Source organism: Lissotriton helveticus, chromosome 5_1 (assembly GCF_964261635.1).
Source record: "Lissotriton helveticus chromosome 5_1, aLisHel1.1, whole genome shotgun sequence".
Taxonomy (NCBI): domain Eukaryota; kingdom Metazoa; phylum Chordata; class Amphibia; order Caudata; family Salamandridae; genus Lissotriton; species Lissotriton helveticus.
Genome location: NC_136065.1, coordinates 1,834,588,025 through 1,834,603,767, shown reverse-complemented (window position 1 = coordinate 1,834,603,767; position 15,743 = coordinate 1,834,588,025). Strand labels below are relative to the sequence as shown.

Below are 15,743 nucleotides of genomic sequence, written 5' to 3'. Positions count from 1 at the left end.
GTCACGTAACTGTGGAAAGGCGTTGGAAGCTCAGACAGTTGATCACTGCATTTCAGACACAAGGAGCAGAGGCCTATCTAATGTTCCCAGCAAAGTTAAAGGTTATTTCAGCGGGACGCATAAGAATGTTTTTCTCTGAGATAAAAGCGGGGGAATTTCTGACAGAGTTAAAAGAACAAGGGGGAGCCAGAAGGAAATAGGCAAGAAAGGGGGCAGAATGTGCCCAAATTTATGAAAGCAGAAATGTTGGATCAACTACCGAGGCTGATGGATAAGAATAGTATTAGATAAGAGGGGAGGAGAGGGGGAGCGACACTGCGACGCTAAGTGGACACGCATAGGTCAGGAGTGACCTATTTGCCTGTCACAGGGGGGGTGGGGCCGCAGTTGGGGCGGGGGGGCTTAAAGGGGGGGGAGGGGGTAGGGAAGAAAACACTGGTGAAAGGTGGAGGTGTAAAATGGTACAGATTTGTAAAGTTTGCAAGGAAGTAGAAAGAAAATGTACAGATGAAGATAAAATAGTAGCGGAAGTGTTGGTAAAAGCAAAACTAAAATCATGGCAGTTAGGATAATGACGATTAATATCTGTGGTTTAAACAATAAGGAGAAAAGACAGAAGCTTTCTGCGCTGCTGCGATATTGGAGAATTGATATAACTTGCCTACAGGAAACACATGTAGCAGCTGAAGATAAATTTTTGTTTGATCAGATGGGCCTTGAGGTTCTTGCTAGTACAGGACAGGAGGGGAGAAACAAGGGAGTAGCAGTTCTGGCCAGAAAAGGTGTTGTTAAAATTAAAAAGAAAAAAGAGGATCATGAAGGGAGATGGGTAATGCTAGACATAGAAACTGCCGCAGGAAGATGTACACTGTCCTCGTTGTATGGTTCAAATGAAGATGAACCTGAATTATTTGAATTCATTGATAGCGAATTAGCATTGTGGCCAGAGCCTGTGATCTGTTGCGGGGATTTTAATATTAATGGATTGAACGGTTTAATAGGTAGGGGGGGGGATATCAAGGGAGGAAAAAGAAGGTGTACAAGGCAGTACAAAACCTTGCTCATCATAATGCACTGGTGGACATGTGGCTGGAATTTAACCCTCTAGGTTCAGGCATCACTTTTTATTCAGCGCCACATCAAACAGTAGCCAGACTGGACTATTTCTTTATCTCTAGCTCACTAGTTAGCAGTGCTAAAATAGAATGTCTCCCCAGAATAATGGCAGATCACAACCAGCTGGTTTTAAGGTTAGCAGTGTCCCAAAAGACAGAAAGAATAAATTCGACATGGACGTTTGAGAGAGGTCTGTTGAAGGAGGAGGAGTACATCATAAGAATGCAAGAGTGGATAACCCAATTTTGGGATATGAATAGGTATTCAGCTTCAGCAGACATGGTGTGGGACAGCTTTAAAGCAGGAGTGAGGGGAGAGACACTAAGCTACACTCTAGCAAGAAGTAAAAAGGAAAAGGAGAAGGTGGAAGAGGATATCAGAACTCTGATGGGCTTGGAAAAAATGCTATTAGATGCAATAGGCAGGCAAGACCCCATTGATCAGATCCTAGTGACGATAGAAGTGCAGAAATCAGAAACGGGGGTTACTCTGGCACAGAAAACAGCAAGGAAGTACCTAGCAAATAAGGAGAAATGTTATGAATTTAATGAGAGGGCTGGACACTTGCTCGCAGTTAGAACCAGGCAAACGCTAGCAGCGGGTGAGATTAAAGAAATTAAGGACTGTACTGGCATAATTGTCAAGAAAGTGGAGGAGATACAGGAGGTATTCAGAAAGTTTTATGAGGCGCTATATGGACAAGATATAAATAACGAAAGGATAGAGGCGGAAAGTTTGGAATACCTCATGCAAAGTACACAGGATGGGTTGAATACGGAAGAAAGGGACAAGTTAGACACACAACTAACAGTCCAGGAGATAAGAGATGCGATATTCAGCTTACCATCCGGTAAAGCAACTGGCCAAGATCAGATCCCGGTAGAATTTTATAAAACTTTTTGGGATGTGCTAGCTAAGGATATATGGGCAATCTGCTGCTTGGCGCAAGGGGGTAGAATAGTCCCTCAGTCTTGGGCGGGCGCGGATATAATAGTGATCCTGAAAAAAGATAAGCCCCCCACCGAACCAGGCTCTTACAGGCCGATCACACTGCTCAACGCTGATGCAAAAATATTCTCCAAAGCATTGGCCAATAGACTGAGCAAGGTAATAGAAAGAGTGGTCTCCCCTACACAACATGGCTTCATACCTGGCAAAGGAACTACGGAACACACTAGACAGTTGATCACTATTCTGGACGCAGTAGAGGTCGCAGGAGACCCTGTCGCGGCTATTTTTCTGGATGCCGAGAAGGCCTTTGACAGGGTCTCTTGGGCATACTTATGGAAAGCTATGGAGTGGGCTGGTTTAGGTAGAGGATATATAACCGCAATACAGGCACTCTACAAACACCCTAGTGCTAGGATACGTATCAATAGATCCTATTCTAATGCGGTACAGATCAGAAGGGGGACTAGGCAGGGATGCCCAGCTTCACCCTTATTATTTGCGATATATCTAGATCCCTACTTAAGAAGGCTCACACAAAATAGGAGGATTACCCCAGTTACACTGCATGAGAAAGAGTATAAATTATTTGCCTATGCAGATGATGTGGCTGTTATAACGCCGACACCAGAGGAATCATTGATTGAAATAGAACAAGAGGCAAGGAAATTTGGTGAGGTGTCTGGGTACCTAATAAACAGGGGAAAAACACAAGTAGTACAGAACAGATACACTACATTTGCAGATGCAAGAGTAGTTTCAGACACAAAATATTTGGGGGTTAGGGTGACTGCAGACTTAGAAAAGCTAGTGGAGATAAACTTGGAACCCCTGATAGGAAAGGTTAAAAGCAATATGGAGAGGGTTAATAACCTACACCTGACTCTTATGGGGCGTATTAATTTTATTAAAATGGTTACTTTTCCGAAGTTTCTATACCTATTCAGAGCGATCCCATTATTCATTGAAGGCATATGGTTCAACAGAATAGAATCAACAGTAAATAAACTAATTTGGGCACAGGGGAAGACACGTAGAGCATACCGTTTTTTGACATTACCACGAGAGAGGGGAGGTTGGGGGGCACCTGATTTTAAGTTTTACTATTGGGCAACAGCTCTACAATATTCTAAAGAGTTATTAGGTGGAAGTGTTCAACAGGAGGATAGAAGGGGTCCAGCGAATGTTTATGAAGCACTTTTGGGAAAGGCGGCAGAGAACGCCTTAGTTACAACTGTGGACTATGCATACTTCAAACACACAAGATTTAAGACTCTGAGTGCAATATATAAAGTTTGGAGGGCAATAAAGAAAAAATTGGGATTGGGAAGGTACAACAGATATTTGAGGCTCTATGTAAATAACGACCTTCCACCAGAAATTTTTAAAGACACAGCTATGAAAGAGTGGGATGAAAAAGGGATCAAGAAATTGGGGGATTTAATGGACTCAGGAGGAGGATTCTTAATGTTCCAAGACGTACAGCACAGGTATAAAATAGTTGGGAATAGCTTCTTTAAATTTTTACAAGTGAGGAGCTATTTTCACACAAAAGTTGGGGGAATAGGGGGAATGACAAACTGCAGGATAATGGACTATCTGGGAAGCAGCTTTTCGTGTTCAATTAGGCAGTTGTACGCAGAGCTACAGGTCTACAAAACAGATGATAGAGAGAAATTCAGTAATAAATGGAGTGAACAAGTAAGAGCCCGCCCAGAAGATTTACAAACCTCCTTAGACCTTGGTCGAACCATTTTGTGCTCAGCCACACTTCAAACCCAACACTATAAAACAGTGTATTCATTATATCACACGCCTGCCAGAATACCCAATGGGGGGGACTCACCGGAATAACATGCCCACGATGCAATTCAACAGGTGCTAATATCACACACATGTTTGCACAATGTCCGCAACTTTACACCTTAAAATTGGCAATAGAGGAGTTTTTGGAAAAGTCGCTGGGAATATAAACTAAACTAACCGACGAATTGATAATATTGGGCATAAGTTTAGGAGAAAATATCATACATCCAGAATTTTTATTTATGGTCACAGCAGTTTTCAGGATAATTGTCGCAAAAGCTTGGAAAGAGAAATCAGCACCGTCGTTTCAGATCTGGATGGCAAGATTACTATCTGCATATAATCTAGAGAGGGCAATATATGATAGAAAAGGCAGAAAGGCAAGAGCCTTGGGGGACAGGATATGGTTCCCCATTGATCAATGGAAGAGTGGAAAGAGTTAAAAGTATGTTTCCTTTGCTTCTTTGGTATTATTGGCGAAATATGTATAGCCTATAAGATGGTAATGAATGATCCATGATATATTCTATTCATTTGTAATGTGAGTATTTGTAATCGTATAACTTTCTAAAACACAAATCTGTACCCGGTTTAAAAAACTCTTTGTAACGATTAAAATGTACTGGTTGTAACAGAAAAAGGGGGGGGGGGGAAATTTGAATAAAGACATTTAAAAAAAAAAAAAAAGTTAAGGTTCATTTGTAGTGATGATGAAGGACAAGAAAACGAAGGTGCAAGCACATATACATGTGCTTGAAAGGAAAGTGTCAAGTGCCTGTCTACTCAGCTTCTGATATGTGATTGATTTCCGTGAACCACAACATGAATGCTCACCATGAAATAGTAAGTCAATTCCCTTTGTTGTATCATGATTTGAGAAAGCTTAAGATTTTGAAAGTAAAGTTGCATATTAATGAGGATGTCCGTCCTGTTGCTCAGAAACATAGACAAATTACTTTTCATTTACAAGATGCTGTTGAAAAAGAACTTGAATCGTTATTTAAGCATAATATCATGGAGAGTTCTACTGGTCCAACGCCATGGATTTCTCAGATCATGGTAGTGCCCAAAAAGAACAGTGAAGGAGTGGTACACATATGCGTTGACATGCGTTACATGTGTTAACCAAACAAGGCAATTGAACGAGAACGAGACCCAGGTCCACACATTGCTGAAATGATGACACAACTCACAGATGCAAATCATTTGGAACTTAAAGAAAACTGCAGGTATATTACAACCTTTTCTACACGTTAGTCTGTTTCGATACCAAAGGCTATGCTTTGGTGTGTCATTAGCCGCAGACCTTTTTCAAGACATCATTCGATGTATCATACAGCCTGTCATTAATGCATTCAATTAGAATGATGCCACATTGGTATTGGGACCTACCCAAAAAGAGTATTATAAGGTTCTCACACAGGTATTTCATTTCCTGGCTGATGCAGGCTTGTCTTTGAATGCAGAAAAATGTGAGTTCCATATGAATAAGTACAAATTATTTGGACCTATTTTTTCTGATGGGGTATGACACCTGATTCTGCTAAAGTACAAGCGCTGTCAAATGCTGATCCCCCACAAGATGTTTCAATGGTGCGTTAATATTTTGGCGTGGCCTGCTACTGTTCTAGATACATATACAAGACTTTGCCACTGTAAGTGCTCCATTGAGAGAGTTGACGATAAATAATATTTCATTTCAGTGGTCACGTGAATGTGAGAAAAGTGTTAAGAAAATCAAACATGCCATTGAGAATGCTTCTGAAATGGCTTATTGCAATCTAAAACTTCATAAAGAGGTTGTTGATGCTAACCCAGTTGGGTTAGGTGCTATCCTTGCACAACGGACACCTGAATGCTCGAAGACATATAATGGGGTATACAAGTAGACGTTTGTCCCAACCAGAATATGCTTACTCACAACCTGAAAAAGAAAGTTTAGCTGTGGTATGGGCGTGGTAACACTTCCATGTATTCGTGTATGGAAAGCCTTTTATGCTGGTAACTAATAATCAAGCTTTACTAACAATATTTGTCAATCCAATGGCCAAAAGGCCTCCTCGCATTGAACGTTGGGGAATATGGCTACAAGAGTAGAACTGTAACATTGTGCATCATCCAGGAAAGGATCAGAACCCTGCTGACTACTTTTACAGAGTGCCCATTCAAGGTCATAGCACTCCATTTCAACTTTATCGTAAAATCAAACAAATCAGCCGCCTTTTCATTAGCCTAGATTGTTACTGCCATAAGCCACAATAGTGACATGCTAAACATGAAAGATATAATTACACATGGAACCAGCACCCTCGACCTCTAACCTGTGAGGGTGAATATAAAAAAATATAGACATGTGAAAGATGAACTGTCCATATTTCAAGGGAGAGTATTTTGCCAGGGTCGAGGTTCTTGATTCTGGAGAGTCTGCAGGCAAAATCATTGAAGTGGCCCACAATGGACATAGGGTAACCGTTCCCACAAAATGAGCTCTCTGACCGAGTCTGGTTTCAGTATCTGGACAAGCGGGTTGAGAAGGAATTAAAGGCCTGCCCTCTATGCAACTGCCTATCTACAAAAGTTACTCAACACACCCTAAATATGTCAGAACTCACGAAGCATGCCTGGGAGAGAATAGCCATTGACTTTTTTGGTCAACTCAACAATGGATATCACCTGATGGTGATTGTGGATGAATACTCGCTATTTCCATTAATTGAGGATCTCTCATCCACCACTCAAGACTGTGTCATAGAGAGACTGTGTGGCATATTTATGACATGGAGTGTTCCAGCCATACTAAATTCTGACATGGCTTGCCTTTTAATAGTCCGGAGTTCAAATATTTCTTAGAGAATCTGAATATAAAGCATCAAAAGTACACTTCTCATTTGCTGCAGGCCAACAGACTGGTTGAAAGATTTATGAGCACGCTAAAGAAGAACTATGTTAAACTCTACATTGGAAGATTAGCATTCAACACCTCACTCGACCACCGGTGAAAGTCTGGTGACACTGATGTTCCTGAGATACCTCAGTGGACCAATCAGAGAAAAAGCGATGAGACTGCATCTCATACGAGAGACTTGGTTCAGAAACAAAAGATGAAGACATATGCTGACTGATGATGGCATGCGAAAAACATTGTCTTCAAGAGAGGAGACACAGGTCTCACATGTTAGATGCATAAAATAAAATCTGATGCTCCCTTTGATGTAGAAACTTTTCAAGTGGTTTCAAAGGAAGTATGGTCCTTTGGTACTTTCGAAATGAGAAGATTCATAGAAAAAGGGAGCTCTAGAAAATGGCAACTTTGCAATGGACACCATTGAAAGGTTAAAAAGGAATTCACCTGCAAAGACACAAATTATTGGGAAAAAGAAATGTACTATTCTGTTCTTGAGCATTTTCAACAATTACTGTGAATTCAATTCAATTCAATTCTTTATTTATAATTTGGAGCTCAAAAGAAGTCCACAGAAAATCATGGCAATACAATAAACAGCATGCAATAAAATGACATGCTACAAGAAAAAGAAGAATAAACATAAGAATTATAAAATATTTGTACACATGATCTGATTTCTGTAGCAGCGACTTGAATACGAATTGGATAACGACATAAAGGCCTAAAATATTAAACATATGTGCAAATGACTCCTTTATGAGCAGCTAAAAAAGTTCTCTCTCCACCACAACCGCAATCTGAAATCCAGATTAATTAAAATTCATAAAGCCTTTGAACATTAAAAAAAATTGTAAAAATTAATTAATTTATTAGATTAATGAGAAACTCCTGTGCCGCCTCTACAAATTTAATATGGTTATTTAAAAACATTGGCTGTAATGGGTGGTCGCGCTGAAGTAACAATGCAGGACAAACAAAAATACATGATGAAGATCCTGATTCACGAGTAACACGTTACAATCTTTCCCTGTTTTTCTCGAAAATTACTACATTATGGTTCTCACCCCACCACAACAGCAATCCTAAATCCAGATTAATGAAGATTCATAAAGCAGAAAACATTTTTTTTAACTTTTGTACAAATTACTTTATTTTTTGGATGACGGAGAAACTCTTGTGCCCCCTCTACAGATTTAATATTGTTCTTTAAAAACATTGGCTATAAAAGGTGGTGGTGCTGAAATAACAATGCACAACAAACAAAACATGATTAGGATCCTGGATCCCTAAGTTACATGTTACAATCTTTTCCTGTTTTCCCAGGAGAGGATCAGTTTGCCATTAGCTCATTGAACAGAAGTTAATTCATTCAAAACAGTGTCAAAAAACGACAAAGACCATGATCCAAATTCCAGGCCAAGTTCTTCTGGGCTATCGTGGGGCAGCAAGATAAAGTTCACACCGCCAACCTTTTCTTCAATGTACAATACACGAGATCTCTTAGATAACCAATAGTGCTAACAGTACTCTATAAATGATTTTTGAATTGTGAGGAAGAGATGGAGGTCTAGACATCTTTCTGAGGATCAAAATAGCTTAGTGACAAGGTATAATCTCAGGGAAAAGAATATTTACTCGAGCCTAAGCCAAATTCTTCACAATTCATTAAACCCCTCATGCATGGAATTTCTTTCACTATTTTAAGCTGACAGCTCCACCAAATCATGCTGGCTAATCCTTGCAGATAGAAGTTTGTGAAACCAAATTCCAACCTCATTGCTGGGGTCGAAACAAACCAATTAAAATGACACATTTTACGTAAGTTTTGTACTCCCGTTTTCTCTAGACAGTCCCATTTTGTCAAATTAATAGATTCTAAAGTGTATAATAGAGTTGGGGGGACTTTCACGTTGAAAACAGAGAGCAACTGTATAAAATGTCTATGGCCTATTGCCTTATAAAAGGCACATAGCCCATTTGCATGCAAGCAAGCCTTAGAGGAACAATAGTCCTTGATCATCCCCTAATAACAGCTGGCACCATGTAGAGGAGTAAAGGACTGTTATTAGTGAGAAGAGAGTGCCATTCATATCTAGCTTCTTTTGTTTTTTCCAATGTGTTGGCCGGTCTACCCTATCAAAAGGCGTTGACTAATCTATGAATGCCACAAAGACATTAACCACTCAAATTAAGATGTACATTTCCACTATGAGTTTCAGCATAGTATGTTATTCAATGTGCAGTCTTTTTTCCTGAAACCCGCTTGTTCGATAGGGAGAATTTTCTCCTCCTCTACCCATTCTGTGAGGTACTCCAGAATGCTTCTAGTGAATACCTTCCCTAACTACTGTGAAACTACAAATTAGGTCGAATAAATCTTATCTGAAACTTGATTAAGAATGCCCTCTGTAACTCGGGACCTTTTTTTAACTTTATATTCAAATTGGGTTTTATAAAGTGCTGCAGCACCTCAAGGTTTCTTGGTACATGGTAGAGCTGACCTCTCACCTAGGGAGTGTTCAAAGATGTTCAGCACTCCAGGAAAAACTAAGTTTTGGTGCTGCTTGACTGCTCCTTTTCTATTAGTAAAAAAAATGCATTTTTCGTACGTTTTTCTTTATTTCGATGCCATCTAGTTGTGGCCCTCAAAGAGTGCTTTATCATGATCAACAGAGACTCTGCGCCCATCATGCTGTTGTGATCTATACACCCTCCACACTCTTCTTCTTGTTGCCTCCTAATCACAGGAAGTGATGTCTAGTACCCTCCTTAACTGCTGGCTAACTGCAGGGCCATGCTGCTCTTTTGTTTAGATGCCCAACACACCATCTCTAATTTTCTTACGAAAAAAGTACATCTGAAGCCAAGGCACCTTAGGATACTCCAATGTTTGTCCTGTCTCCCAGCATTCTACATTTGCCTAAACAGTCATTATGACTTTCTGTGCATGCAACTGTATAGAAGCAGACTCTCACGAGCAGCAGTATATATAGTTTTTGACTTTTCACTTAATGTGCAACTGTACTCTTGCTCAAATTCCATGGGGCATTGCAATTGTGTATATCGTTTGCAATTAGATTATTTGTGGTTATTCTAGATCATTGCAAACACAAGGAGATGATGGACGGAGCGCTGAAACTTTTCAGACAACCGCCCCCAGTCACGGGTCTTAACTGAGGTGGTGAAGTGAGCTAAAGAACAAAGATGGACTCTACCCAGATCTGTGACTGAGGGTGAGTGTCTGAAAAGTTTCAGCGCTCCATCCATTATCTCCTTGTGTTTGCTTTGTTCACCCTAAGTTGGCAGGGTATGCCCGAACGTGGGTCTCTTGCTCTCTTTGCCACTGGATTCAAGCTAGCCTGGCTGATGAGGGGTGTTACCCTGAACCATGTCCCAGGATGCTTGTTTCCAGTTCAGGGAAGACCTGGCTTGGCAGATCGGGCTAGACTGTTCCCATGAGGCACAGGGTCAAGACTGATTTGCATATAGCTGGGTCTGAACTGGGGTGGCAAAGTGAGCTAAAAGAACGCTGATGGATTCAACCCAGATCTGTAACTGGGGGTGAGCGTCTGTAAGGTTTCAGCACTCCATCCATCATCTCCTTGTGTTTGCTTTATTCTAAATTATCAACATGAACCCTTTTCTGGTGGTTACATTGAGCTGAACAAGTCTCGTGGCCGGAGTCTCACTTCATCATATGAACTTGAGACAAGCACCCATTTGCCTTCATATCTACTTGCCACTGCTTCTTCTTCCCCTTTTGTTATTTCTCCCTTGCCTTCATTCTTCATTGAACCCTCTGCCCATACCCACTCTGACATATCCTTTTCAGCTAGCTAAACATGTGTATGTTTCTTACAATGGGGTAAGTAATGCAATGCATCTTCCAGTTGTGCTGTAGGTAGGACTTGATTTATTGCCGGTTGAATAGGCATGTTATCTAATTTTGCTTGTTAGATGGTCTTCTTTAAAGTTCATGTGGATCTTGCAACCATTTCCACTCTCCGTAGCACAGTGGAGTGATCCTGTGGTGTTGGAAGTTTATGTGGCAATGGAAGGTCTCTCAATACCTGACAATTGAAAGGAGGGCCGTGTCTGTTATGCCCTCAAACTGCAAATATCTAATTCGGGTCATGCATCACATTGGCTTTGCTTGTTGATGACAACTGTTGCCCTTTAACAAACGCAACACTTGCCATGTAGCTTAGGCTAAGAATAGGATTCACTCTATTGTACCACTTGCAATACCTGGCCATCCACCAAAATAAACACACTTTACTAGCATCTCTTGATGTAAGGGTTTTCCTCAGTGCTGCAGTTTTTCCTGAAGAGGAGCTGAATCTTTGTCAGAGAAAGCATACCTTTAGAAGCCACAAATCTTGACATTCAAGATGAGCTTGTAATCTTGCACAGCTTGAAGCACATGTTTTGAGGGTCTGGTTGTACTCCTTCTGTGAGAACTTGAACAGACTGTCATCGCTGAAAATAAAATCATTGACATTCGGCAGATGACATTCCTGGTGGCCTCATAGAATACTCCATCTAGCTGTGCTTTACCTCTTTCATTAGAATAACCCCACATGTATTGAAAGCAGTGATTTATTGAGATCTTTCAAGAAGTTGTAACTTGTAGCAATCTTAGATCCAGCTTAGAAAATATGGTTTCTTAATTCTATAAAGACGCAAAGCCAGGCCGTTGCAAATAGTCTGGTCATAGTTTACTATTGTGCAACTTCGTGTAATAGGACGAAGTTCCTGCCTTTGTGAATAATTTGTTTGGCGATCATAACTTTTGAACTGTATGACCAAGAGGACTTCTGGACTTAACACAGCATCATTTTAATTGTTCAGTCAATCAAGGGATGTATTAAAGACATTTTTATAAACAATATCTCCAGCTACATGTTGAATTTTATAGACAGTGGGGGCTTTGTGGTATTTTGTATCTGGTGTAAACTTTTATCCCACCATAGGAGTTTGACCTTGACTGTTTTTTGATGGCTGCTACTGGAGAATCAATTAAATGAGTGGCCTGTCTAATCACGACTAACCCAATATCTACAGTTCTTGGCCAGGCGGTTGAAAATGCAGCGTCACATTTAGAACTGCTAAATGCTGAATGCAACAAACAGGGTTTGGAGTAAAAGCCTCACATAAGACTTCCATGACATCCCAACTTTGCTTGTGTTTGTTAGTGATGGAATCATTGACCCACACCTAGAGAATGAGGATTCCAAAGATCCAGTGTTGTCCTGCTTCCCCTGGGCGATTCTGTTACATTGAATGATCCCTAGGGGCTCTTGTATGGTGTGTTCCTACCAAGAACATATGTGTGGCCTACAACAATAGCATGTGACTTCCACTGATACCATGTTTGTAGTATTTGTGTTCTCACTTTTAATATCTGTCTCTTGTTTCCAGGTGAGGCTAGATCAAAATAATGGAGAAGCTCCTTTCACAGAGTATCCAGAAGGAGAACATGCAAAATTCACCATCCACTGCCGGAGTGGAGCATCTACTGAAAGAATGGGGAAATGGTTGGGCATAGAGTGAAGAGTAGGGAAGGCTTTTAATGAGGCTGCTGAAGGGAGGGACTCTGGTGCTTCAAGAGTAGAAGGGAGGGAGGGAGTGTGGTGCTTCAGCACTCAAAAAAGGGATGTGGGAGAGAATATTTCCAGGTGGGGTCTTTGAGGGCAATAAATGGAAATAACATGTAGGGGTGTTTTTGAGGTCAAATAAAAACGTGTGCCAGCATGTGTAGACAGAGTACTATCTCTTCTATGTATTCTTCTTTCTACAGACAAAACTTGATATACATCTGCTGCAGGGGACCAGTGGTAACCTGTCAATCACATTCTCTGTTAACCTCCCATGGCCACTAAGACACTATACCCGCTCTTATACTGAGAACCTGAGTCCCTATCTTCACCTTCAGGTGGCTCTAAACCAACTAGGCTTATACTTTCAGCAGAGGGTGTGTGTGTGTGTGGGGGGGGGGGTTCTCTTTATCAACAACCCACAGATCCCAACAGGTTTTAAACCACAACTCAGAGCTAAACCAGGCGTCAGAATAGAGACAGCCTCAGATATTCATAAGGTCTTTAAAGATAAAGTCTCCAGTCCAGACCCCTGCAGCCCCTTATAATCTAATCAAAAGTAAGGTTTGGTGCCAGTATAAACAACAAAAAAGAGAAGAAAAAGTCCAAAAGAGATCCCCCTTGTGACACTCTGAGTTTACTGCAGGTTATAGGCCACAATATTTTGGACATAAATATAGAAATATAGTCCTACAAAAATACTCTAGCCACATACTGCTAGCCAAAATATTGTCAACCTAACTAAATAAGTAAATAGTATATGGGGAGCTGAGGAGGCTCTATTGTGGACATGTAAGCTGCCAAACAGAGCATCACATTTTGTTTTGTTTCACGGACTCACTCTGCTTCAATCCCGCACTCACGCACAAGGGAACCCACGGTTTTTCCACCCCCACCGCACCAATTTCCTAAGTCCACCTACAAGGGACTCTGGGACATGTAGTCTTTCCCACCACGCGGGATGCTGCACAGGTGTGCTGATACCAACGCAATTGGGGGAGGTGCAGACTCGATACCTCGGGTCTTAAAGAGAGGCGGAACCTACAGCTGAGTGACATTATCCTGTGGAAGCTTCGGGCGCTGAAGACGGCACAACAACAGCCAGAAATGCATCCGCCATTATCTGCAAATAAAGCTTCCAAAAGTTTCCCCTGGGTCTCTGTTATCTCTTTTCAAGGAAGGAGTTTATGCTGCACATATTCACGCGTCAGCCTGAGACGCCACCGCAGAGTACCCCGCCTCACCTTGGGTTAGGACATCACAGGCTTGTGCTGTTCTCAGCTTCTCGTCGTACCAAAGCGATTTGGTTGGTCCTTCACCCGCCCCTGAGCGCAGGAAGAAAACCGGCAGTTGCGAGGTTATTCCAACCTCGTTTTGGGCTGCAGGCATTGTCCTCGTCGCCCCTGTTCAATGGACTTCTGCAATTGGAGGCTGAGGCGTCATAGGGGAGCTGAGGAGGCTCTATTGTGGACATGTAAGCTGCCAAACAGAGCATCACATTTTGTTTTGTTTCACGGACTCACTCTGCTTCAATCCCGCACTCACGCACAAGGGAACCCACGGTTTTTCCACCCCCACCGCACCAATTTCCTAAGTCCACCTACAAGGGACTCTGGGACATGTAGTCTTTCCCACCACGCGGGATGCTGCACAGGTGTGCTGATACCAACGCAATTGGGGGAGGTGCAGACTCGATACCTCGGGTCTTAAAGAGAGGCGGAACCTACAGCTGAGTGACATTATCCTGTGGAAGCTTCGGGCGCTGAAGACGGCACAACAACAGCCAGAAATGCATCCGCCATTATCTGCAGATAAAGCTTCCAAAAGTTTCCCCTGGGTCTCTGTTATCTCTTTTCAAGGAAGGAGTTTATGCTGCACATATATATATATATATATATATATATATATATATATATACACACTCACATATATGTATGGATATAGATTTGCTATTCTTAATTTCACATCTGTATACTTTGAAAATATGGTATTGTCAAGGTACATATTTGTGGACTTTAGTACAGTAGATACTGCACATGCTTATGTTTATGATTTGTTGGTAGCCATAATAATATTTGTATAGGACGATGTTGCGCCCATGCTATTATGCACTCACTGACAACATGAGTACAAATAATATTGATTTAGGAGGATGCTACTAGTCTACCGATTTCACTGAGTTACCTCACTTCTTTGTGGATTAAACCTGTTAAAAGAAAATGTTCAGATCCATGGAGCATAAAGAGAATTACCAAGTCGCTAATAAACATGTTTTGTTCTGAAATGCGTGCCTTTCCTGCTGCTTCAGTTGCTGGTGCACACAGGTATTTTTCATGAGAAAGAGTGCACAGAGATCACCCATGAATATAATGTATGTATGTGGTATTTGTACAGTGTACCGATTCAATGGTAGTGATAACGTCAACAAGTTATTGGAGAGGTAGCTAGTTTGTGGATGGTTGCTGCATCATGATGCAGTGTTCTTTAAAAAGGTTTGTCCTCAACTCTTTTCTGAAATGGAGCAGGGTTAGGCCATCCTAAAGGATATGGGGATGGTGTATCAGATCATGGATGCATAGATGTAAAAGGCATTCTTCTTTCTTGTTTTCCTTTTTATACTTCTTTATCTCCAGTCTGATTTTGTCCTGGCTGCGGGTGTACCAAGAGCCACCAGAGACAGTGAGCTTATCAGCTAAACAGATGGGATGGAGCTTGTGAAGTCTTAAAAAATGATGAGGTTGGTCCTGCAGATGGTGTGGGACGGCATGGGGAGCCAGTGGAGTTCCATCAGGATGGTGATGATGTAATCGTATTTTACAGGCTCTGGTGTGTATATTCAGTTTCCAGCATCCGGATGCAAGAGTAGAAGAGCTTAAACAGCAGTTCTAAAGTCCTCCTCTGTGAGGACAAGTTTCACTCCTGCAGTGTCATAACATCTACATCTCATTATACATGCTGGCAAATAAGCCAAATGGACATTTATCCTTACTCAGATTCTAAGGTATGTAACGCCTGATCATCAGACCAGGCATTGAGTGATGTCATTTCCAGTGATGGTATCATTTTGCTGATACATGGTATTAAAACATGAAACATCCTACCTCTTTTTGGTCACAGAATACTGCCAAGTATGGGACATGGAATCTGCCCTCGCTCCCCTATATAACCACCCATTTAGCACCTTTTCTTAAAAGAGAGTCAACAGGAAAAAAGGCATGGGTTGCAAAAGATTAGGGTTCCAGCTCCTGCCCCATGCTTGCAGGCACAGCTACCTGCTCCAGATTCCACAACAATGACAGGAAGCCCATTCTTGTAAGGGGTTGCAGACGTCCAGCGCCAGAAATATTAGCTAGAACAGAATATGGCCCGTA

At 41.5% G+C, this 15,743-nt stretch overlaps 1 protein-coding gene across 1 annotated transcript in view; it reads left to right on the top strand.

Annotated features, from left to right (window-relative positions):
* The window catches only part of SGCA (sarcoglycan alpha), a 210,861-nt gene extending 196,205 nt beyond the window's left edge, over positions 1-14,656 (top strand). The window contains exon 10 of the mRNA XM_078645240.1: positions 12,197-14,656. Within this exon, the coding sequence (XP_078501366.1) occupies positions 12,197-12,200 (4 nt within the window). The 3' untranslated portion in view covers positions 12,201-14,656. The remainder of the gene's footprint in view (positions 1-12,196) is intronic.
* Positions 14,657-15,743: the final 1,087 nt, after the last annotated feature.